Source organism: Coregonus clupeaformis, chromosome 8 (genome assembly GCF_020615455.1).
Source record: "Coregonus clupeaformis isolate EN_2021a chromosome 8, ASM2061545v1, whole genome shotgun sequence".
NCBI classification, from domain to species: Eukaryota; Metazoa; Chordata; class Actinopteri; order Salmoniformes; family Salmonidae; genus Coregonus; species Coregonus clupeaformis.
In genome coordinates this window covers 10,282,950-10,292,612 of record NC_059199.1, presented here as the reverse complement: position 1 = coordinate 10,292,612, position 9,663 = coordinate 10,282,950, and the positions used below count along the sequence as shown (strand labels likewise).

At 43.6% G+C, this 9,663-nt stretch overlaps 1 protein-coding gene across 1 annotated transcript; it reads left to right on the top strand.

The window, feature by feature from the left end:
• Nucleotides 1–1,111: 1,111 nt before the first annotated feature.
• Nucleotides 1,112–8,672, top strand: LOC121572688 (zinc finger protein 12-like). Its single transcript, XM_041884712.2, has 3 exons — nt 1,112–1,507; nt 5,155–5,595; nt 7,322–8,672. The coding sequence occupies exons 1-3, from the start codon at nt 1,342–1,344 to the stop codon at nt 8,563–8,565; spliced, it is 1,851 nt and encodes a 616-aa protein (XP_041740646.2). The 5' UTR covers nt 1,112–1,341; the 3' UTR covers nt 8,566–8,672.
• The last annotated feature ends 991 nt before the right edge of the window (nt 8,673–9,663 follow it).

The window sequence follows — 9,663 nt, the reverse complement described above, 5'->3', positions numbered from 1 at the left end:
CACTGGTTGCCCTTTTCTTGTGGAAACAGGTCACACATATTGCTGCTGTGATGGCACACTGTGGTATTTCACCCAGTAGATAAGGGAGTGTTCGGATACAGGTATCCTGTGTGTGTATTTGTTTTCCCTCTCCTTCAGCCCTAATCACAGGTGTCCCTTGTTCTCCTGATTGGTGGACGTTGGGGTGTCCCACCTGTCCCGACATCCGTTCGTCTGCTGATTGCTGAGGTGGACCAATCAGTGGACATTCCTCCGTATTAACCCCGCCTGTTTCTGGTTTTACATTACCATATCAAATCCCCTGGTTTTAAAAGACAGTCAGTTGTGTTTTCTGACAGAGACTATTTTTCTTTGTGAGTATGGATACCGTGGTGTCTTGTTTTTTTGTGTACTCACTTGTTTGCTGTCTAGTCCATATTGGACCTATGTTGTTTGTTTGCGACCTGAGCGGACCACCCACCCTATTTTTGTACAGTTAGCAGTAAGCTCAGTGGTTCTTGAGGCAGGCAAGATCAGTTTAGGGGTTTTTGACTTTATTGTTTCATTCCTTGGGTCCTGCTCAGCCCCTTTTCCCCAAACCGTTTACCGTGTGTTTAGAATAAACATTTTGTGTTTGACGGTAGCATATGGTTGTCGGTGTATTTTGTTCTCACTGTTCCTTGTCAAAATAAGGAATAATCTTTTACTTCTCTCATTGACGTCTCAAAACCCCGGCCAAGCGTTCCCGGAAGTCTGGCGATGTTGCGCCTCTGGGTTTTAAAACCCTGTGTGACGACGCTCTGACACTAGGGGACACCAACCCAGTCTGTTGTTAATTATGGACAAATTAGCACAATGTTTTTATGTACTAATAGCAAAACTCTTGCTAATTTTCGATGCGCCATAAGTTTGTGCTAACAGCACTAAAAACATTGTGCTAATTTCTACATATAGTACAGAATAAATGAGAGACTGGGTTGCAACCACACACTTTTCACGGCACTTTGATACAAAGTGATTTTCACTAACCGTGATCTATATATCCTAACCTGCTACGAAAAAGTCACGGGATCGAGGTGGCGTGTAAGGAGTATTTCCATTCTGACTAGAGGGAGTATAGCGACGACCGGAAGGGTCTTTTTCGGAGAAGGTTAGGAGAATTTACGCAGCAGGTTTTGATAATTAACGTGGCAGGTTAGGAGGCTTAGGTTAAGGTTTGGGAAAGGCTGAGCGAAAATGCTCTCCTAACCTGCTACGAAGAGTAACTTCCGGTCGTAGCTATACTCCCTCTAGTCACAACCATCTTTCTTTCCTCGTGGACGGAGCTACTTGCTGAATACCCAACTCTCAGTTGACTGAAAAATGTCTACACTACAGTCGATTTGTGTGTTTTTAAATGAGTGCTTAACGGCGGCTGCTGTGGAGATTTTCGGGGCAGTTGAGAAAACGGTAGTGGAGTACCAGGAGGAGAATGATCGGCTACGGCGACTGCTGCGGATCACACCGGAGATAAAACTGTGTAGAATCGGTGCGTATGTCGATCTACTGATAGCACAGAGAATGATAGATGCCTCTAGTGGCTGAAAGGCTGTCTTAGCATGGGCAGCGCCGTTGAGGGTTTCCATCCACCATTTTAATGTAAATCAATTGGGTGGGACTTCCTGTTGGAGTCATGTCTAACTGGGTCATCATGAGGGATCAGCCAATCACGAAGCAGAATGGTCCCGTGTGGCTCAGTTGATAGCGTTGTGGGGGTTTGATTCCCACGGGGGACCAGTAAAATAAAAAAAATAAAAAATAAGTAAAAACATGTATGCACTCACTAACTGTAAGTCGCTCTGGATAAGAGCATCTGCTAAATGACTAAAATGTAATAGAAAATTGACTGCATCAAAATGGGCCCCTGAGTGGCGCAGTGGTCTAAGGCACTACATCTCAGTGCTTGAGGCGTCACTACAGACCCCCTGGTTCAATTCCAGGCTGTGCCACAACCGGCCGTGATTGGGAGTCCCATAGGGCGGCGCACAATTGGCCCAGCGTCGTCCGGGTTTGGCCAGTGTAGGCCGTCATTGTAAATAAGAATTTGATATTGTCACGGCCCCTCCTCTGCAGTCCAATTGACAATATGAACTGACTTGCCTAGTTAAATAAAGATAGCATGGACAGCACCATTGAGGCTGTCACAGACAATTAATGACACAGATACAATGATGGCCTCTTTTCATCTCTATGGCTGATAAATAGCTATTGCACTATTCAGTTAATACACTTTAGGCTTTCAGTGATCACCATTTCAACCATTATAAGACCTTTTTTTTTTTTTTACCCTTTACACTGGTGGGTATTGGCCTATATAGATAGGGGGTAAATTGAAAGGTTTCTTACAGAATAAATATGAAATGCATAACCATGGTAACCATTGAAAGGGAACAGTTTGGAGATTATGGGAAAAATATTAGACCCAAGGTGAGGACACAACAGTTCACCTGACACAAGACTGAATCCAAACATTACACCGTTGATTTGATGTGTACTTTTTCGCAGCGTTGGTTGATAACGACATATGAAGACACTATGGATAAGCATTCAGTAACATACAAATATTCATGGTAAGTGTAGGTGCAACATGAGACAAATAATAACAAGGGTTTGAGTGAGAGGTCTAACTGGATTTCAAATGATTATATTCAGCCCAAGGGCACAACGACCACTGGCTGCAAAAGGCATGGATTTTTTTTAGGGGGACATTGTGGTCACAAAGGGGATGCCTGCCGGGAAATTCAAGGCATAATAAAGTGCTTGTCAAATTGTGAATGAGATACTGATGAAGTGTGTACAGCCTGGGAGAACCGGGACATTTTCAGCTTCCAGGAGTTGTGTACAGATCCTTGCGACATGGGACTGTGCATTATCATGCTGAAACATGAGGTGATGGCGGCGGATGAATGGCACAACAATGGGCCTCAGGATTTCGTCACGGTATCTCTGTGCATTCAAATTGCCATCGATAAAATGCAATTGTGTTCGTTGTCCGTAGCTTATGCCTGCCCATACCACAACCCCACCGCCACCATGGGGCACATAACCCCACCGCCACCATGGGGCACTCTGTTCACAACGTTGACATCAGCAAACCACTCACCCACATGACGCCATACATGCTGTCTGCCATCTGCCCGGTACAGTTGAAACCGGGATTCATCCGTGAAGAGCACACTTCTCCAGCATGCCAGTGGCCATGAGGACGCAGATGAGCTTCCCTGACAGTATGTGCAGAAATTATTTGGTTGTGCAAATCCACAGTTTCATCAGCTGTCCGGGTGGCTGGTCTCAGACAATCCCGCAGGTGAAGGAGCCGAATGTGGAGGTCCTGGGCTGGCGTGGTTACACGTGGTCTGCGGTTGTGAGGCCAGTTGGACATACTGCCAAATTCTCTAAAATGATGTTGGAGGTGGCTTATGGTAGAGAAACTAACATTAAATTATCTGGCAACAGCTCTGGTGGACATTCCTGCAGTCAGCATGCCAATTGCATGGCCCCTCAAAACTTGAGACATCTGTGGCTTTGTGTTATGTGACAAAACATTTTAGAATGGCCTTTTATTGTCCCGAGCACAAGGTTCACCTGTGCAATGATCATGCTGTTTAATCAGCTTCTTGATATACCACACCTGTCAGGTGGATGGATTATCTTGGCAAAGGAGAAATGCTCAATAACAGGAATGTAAACAAATTTGTGCACACAGTTTTAGAGAAATAAACTTTTTGAGCATATGAAAAATGTCTGGGAACTTTTATTTCAGCTCATGAAACATGGGACCAACACTTTACATGTTGCGTTTATATTTTTGTTCAGTTTATCTAATAGAAATCAGAGGGTTTTCTTTAGTTGAAGCTTCTCTAATGTAAAACATGTAAAGTGTGGTGTACTGCAGAGCAGCTCTCTAGGCCCTCTACTCTTTTTCTATTTTTACCAATGACCTGCCACTGGCTTTAAACAAAGCCTGTTTGTCCATGTATGCTGATGATTCAACCATATACGCATCAGCAACCACAGCTAATGAAGTCACTGAAACCCTTAACAAATAGTTGCAGTCAGTTTTGGATTAAAAAATAACACCGACGCGCCAATGCTTTCCCTTGGACAGCTGCGTCACACATTTGTTGAATGAAATTATATTAGAATTTACTTTGATATTTTGGAAAGTTGGTCCTAATGTTGCCCTTTTGACTCCAATGATACATAATATAATAATAATAATAATAATAATAATAATAATAATAATATGCCATTTAGCAGACGCTTTTATCCAAAGCGATTTACAGTCATGTGTGCATACATTTTTACGTATGGGTGGTCCCAGGGATCGAACCCACTACCCTGGCGTTACAAGCGCCGTGCTCTACCAATTGAGCTACAGAAGACCACAGAGGACTACATTGCAGTTATTCAACGTCCATTTTGATTAACTGAGGACGATGATTTGGTGAAGTGTGAAACGGTTTTGGAAAACCTTGAACACTCAAATTAATAGTCATCCAAAATAACTTTACAAACACAAAATATACACTTTATGTTAGCTTTGAAAGTGAGGATTATTAACAGTTGGAGAGCGTTTCGGGACTTTTGTACACATTGGGCATGGTGTGTTACATAGTATGCATGAGAACCCAAGCCCTATAGGACTTGTGTGAATGAGAGCAAATACATAGCTATCTGCACTCAGGCATGTCTAAAGGCTGTGTAGGCAGGTTATAGAGATCCATGCCAATAAAGGAATTAGAAATATAATCTATTCATTTTAGTCATTTAGCAGACGCTCTTATCCAGAGCTACTTACAGTTAGTGCATACATTATTATTTTTCAAACCCCCCGCAGGAATCGAACCCACAACCCTGGCGTTGCAAATGCCAACTGAGCTACAACCCTGCCGGCCATTCCCTCCCCTACCCTGGACGAATTGTGCGCCGCCCCATGGGTCTCCTGGTCGCGGCCGGCTACGACAGAGCCTGGATTTGAACCAGGATCTCTAGTGGCACAGTGCCTTAGACCACTGCGCCACTCGGGAGACCACTCTCCACTATAGAGATCTATAGTTTACGTGTATGATTTAAGTGTTCTATTTAATTATGTGTTATATAGATAACCTCTGCTCCTCCTCTCCTTCTCTCCAGACTCCCTGCAGTTCTCTCCCACTGTCTCTAAAGAGGAGGTTCTCCCTGAGCAGCAGCACTGTAAGCAGGAGTGGAGCCCCAGTCTGGGGCAGGAGGACCCAGAGCCCACACAGATTAAAGGGGAACAGGAGGAACTCAGGACCAGTCAGGAGGAAGAGCAGCTTCAAGGGCTCTTTGATACCAAAGACTCCATATTCACTCCTTCCTGTGTGAAAAGTGAATGGGATCAGGAAGCCATGCTAGCTGAATACCCAACACTCAGTCGACTGAAAATGTCGAAACTACAGTCATTTCGTGTGTTTTTAAATGAGCGTTTAATGGCGTCTGCTGTTGTGGATATTTTCGGGGCAGTTGAGAAAACGGTAGTGGAGTACCAGGAGGAGAATGATCGGCTACAGAGACTGCTGCGGATCACACCAGAGATAAAACTGTGTAGAATAGGTTTGTATGTACAGTGAGGGAAAAAAGTATTTGATCCCCTGCTGATTTTGTACGTTTGCCCACTGACAAAGACATGATAAGTCTATAATTTTAATGGTAGGTTTATTTGAACAGTGAGAGACAGAATAACAAAAAAATCCAGAAAAACGCATGTCAAAAATGTTATAAATTGATTTTAATGAGGGAAATAAGTATTTGACCCCTCTGCAAAACATGACTTAGTACTTGGTGACAAAACCCTTGTTGGCAATGACAGAGGTCAGACGTTTCTTGTAGTTGGCCACCAGGTTTACACACATCTCAGGAGGGATTTTGTTCCACTCCTCTTTGCAGATCTCCAAGTCATTAAGGTTTCGAGGCTGATGTTTGGCAACTCGAACCTTCAGCTCCCTCCACAGATTTTCTATGGGATTAAGGTCTGGAGACTGGCTAGGCCACTCCAGGACCTTAATGTGCTTCTTTTTGAGCCACTCCTTTGTTGCCTTGGCCGTGTGTTTTGGGTCATTACATGCTGGAATACCCATCCACGACCCATTTTCAATGCCCTGGTTGAGGGAAGGAGGTTCTCACCCAAGATTTGACGGTACATGGCCCCGTCCATCGTACCTTTGATGCGGTGAAGTTGTCCTGGCCCCTTAGCAGAAAAACACCCCCAAAGCATAATGTTTCCACCTCCATGTTTGACAGTGGGGATGGTGATCTTGGGGTCATATGCAGCATTCCTCCTCCTCCAAACATGCCGATTTCAGTTGATGCCAAAGAGCTTGATTTTGGTCTCATCTGACCACAACACTTTCACCCAGTTCTCCTCTGAATCATTCAGATGTTCATTGGAAAACTTCAGACGGGCCTGTATATGTGCTTTCTTGAGCAGGGGGACCTTGCGGGCGCTGCAGGATTTCAGTCCTTCACGGCGTAGTGTGTTACCAATTGTTTTCTTGGTGACTATGGTCCCAGCTGCCTTGAGATCATTGACAAGATCCTCCCGTGTAGTTCTGGGCTGATTCCTCACCGTTCTCATGATCATTGCAACTCCACGAGGTGAGATCTTGCATGGAGCCCCAGGCCGAGGGAGATTGACAGTAATTTTGTGTTTCTTCCATTTGCGAATAATCGCACCAACTGTTGTCACCTTCTCACCAAGCTGCTTAGCAATGGTCTTGTAGCCCATTCCAGCCTTGTGTAGGTCTACAATCTTGTCCCTGACATCCTTGGAGAGCTCTTTGGTCTTGGCCATGGTGGAGAGTTTGGAATCTGATTGATTGATTGCTTCTGTGGACAGGTGTCTTTTATACAGGTAACAAGCTGAGATTAGGAGCACTCCCTTTAAGAGTGTGCTCCTAATCTCAGCTCGTTACCTGTATAAAAGACACCTGGGAGCCAGAAATCTTTCTGATTGAGAGGGGGTCAAATACTTATTTCCCTCATTAAAATACAAATCAATGTATAACATTTTTTACATGTGTTTTTCTGGATTTTTTTGTTGTTATTCTGTCTCTCACTGTACAAATAAACCTACCATTAAAATTATAGACGGATCATTTCTTTGTCAGTGGGCAAATGTACAAAATCAGCAGGGGATCAAATACTTTTTTCCCTCTCTGTATATCATAGAGGTCCATGCAAATTGACATTTAAAATCAGAGATCTATAATTCACAAATATAGTTCAAGTGTTCTATTGGATTCTGCGGGATAACCTCTGCTCCTCCTCTCCTTCTCTCCAGACTCCCTGCAGTTCTCTCCCACTGTTTCTAAAGAGGAGGTTCCCCCTGAGCAGCAGCACTGTGAGCAGGAGTGGAGCCCCAGTCTGGGGCAGGAGGACCCAGAGCCCACACAGATTAAAGAGGAACAGGAGGAACTCAGGACCAGTCAGGAGGAAGAGCAGCTTCAAGGGCTGGAGGCTGATGTCATAGAGTTCAAATGTACTCCTTCCTCTGTGAAAAGTGCATGTGATCAGGAGGACCCACTTCGGTCATTGACTCTTCCCCAAACCCAGACTGTGGAGAACAGAGAGAGTGACTCTAAACCAGTGGATCTCAAACCTTTTGGCACTGTGACCCCCCTAAAGGGTCTTGACATTCCTTGTGACCCTCCAGATAATCAAAACAATGCCTCCAGCCACAGCTCAGCCATAAGCAGAGACCCAGTAGGACTTGACAGCTGCCCACCATTGGATCCCAACCCACCATTGGATCCCAGCCCATTATTTGATCCCAGCACATCATTGCAGAAACACTGTTCCAAACCCAGCATCACGTCTAGAAAAACTCACTGCTGCCGTGACTGTGGTGAAACGTTTGCTCTGAGAGCTGACCTACAGAGGCATGTTACTCTACCCAAGAAGAGACTCGGCGAATGGCGCTTCTGCAAAAAACGCTACAACTCCAACTGTAAACTGAAGAGCCATGTCCGACTCTGTCATGGTGGGAAACCCTGCACCTGCCCTGTTTGTGGCAAGACCTTCAAACTGAAAGGAGATCTGTCCAAGCACATGAGGATTCACACAGGAGAGAAACTATTTAGCTGTGGTGACTGTGGGAAAAGCTTCAGTATCAAGAAGAACCTAACCAGGCATAAACTCACTCACACAGGAGAGAAACCATTTAGCTGTGGAGACTGTGGGAAAAGCTTCAGTCTCAAGCATCACCTAACCAGGCATAAACTCACTCACACAGGAGAGAAATCATTTAGCTGTGGTGACTGTGGGAAAATCTTCAGTCTCAAGGGGAACCTAAAGAACCATAAACGGATTCACACAGGAGAGAAACCATTTAGCTGTGGTGACTGTGGGAAAATCTTCAGTCTCAAGGGGAACCTAAGGAACCATAAACAGACTCACACAGGAGAGAAACAACATGGCTCCTCAGTCCGTGGTAAAAGATTCATCCAGAAGACTAATCTGCTGACGCATGTGAAAAACATCCACAGAGAAAGAAAACAAGACAAAGGTGTGAAGAAAGAAAATTAGGAGAGAGGAAGTTTTTCCATTTCTTTTTTTTACAATAAATGCATAATGTGTGTTGAATGATGTAACACAGAATGAAACAATTATTAAAAAACCAATTTCTGCTTATTAATCATAATTTATTCACTATACTCATATTTTATTCATATTTTAGTTGTGTATATTATATGTGTTTTAGTATGATGAAGACACTTAACTATTTCATTAATAAAATCCATGGTAGTGACCAATGTTCCCTCTAAATCTTTTCCGGCACTGAGCAAATTTCAGGTCTGCTGAGCGCAACTTGAGCGTGTTTACTGTGAACACTGAGGCTGAACCCGCTTTAAGTTACAGTTTTAACAGTGGGCAAGTAGGCTACTGTGGCTATTGGATCATAATGTAGGCCTACCAGAGTGGCCTACCATCAAAAAACAATGGAGAAAATGCATCCCATAACATTTTAACATGAAAATAGCTGCTCTATCATTCAACCTACAGTAGCAGCCAATGTGTGGTGTTCAATGTAGACCTACATTCCATGAGACTTCTGAAAAAAACATGCAGGGCTTGACATGAACCTGTTTGTCCACTTGTCCTTCAGACAAGGAGGTGACTGAAAATGGTGTTGTGTTTGATGCAAGAAAGCACTTTACTAAATAAAATGCATCATTATTATTAAGACAAATTACGCTACCCTCTGCCTATTGGCTATTTAGCTTATTCAAGCCTTTCTCAAAATACAACACTGCTTTTTAAAGTTGTCTAGAAATGTACACGTTTTGTGCTCTTGTAGGAAGCAATCCCTCCTGTATTGCTGACTACAAATGATCTATAACTGGGCTAATAACTCACTAAATAGCAAAGGATATGAACAAATGTGCACACGTGGCTACATGCAGCTCTGACCTCAAAACAAGCGCATCTACTCATGACCGCTCATGCTGTAAACACAGTCCAGTTCAAAGTAAATGGCACAGATCCATATATCCATATATTTAGCTAAAGAAAAATATATATATATATACAGTGGGGAGAACAAGTATTTGATACACTGCCGATTTTGCAGGTTTTCCTACTTACAATAAAATGCAAATGAGTTACTTAAAAATCATACAATGT

Excerpts from the sequence above, each read along its gene's own strand:
- LOC121572688 (XM_041884712.2), top strand. The coding sequence starts at position 1,342 with ATGTCTACACTACAGTCGATTTGTGTGTTTTTAAATGAGTGCTTAACG. Across the intron at positions 1,508-5,154 it reads GATAAAACTGTGTAGAATCG|ACTCCCTGCAGTTCTCTCCC; the intron begins GTGCGTATGTCG and ends CCTTCTCTCCAG. Across the intron at positions 5,596-7,321 it reads GATAAAACTGTGTAGAATAG|ACTCCCTGCAGTTCTCTCCC; the intron begins GTTTGTATGTAC and ends CCTTCTCTCCAG.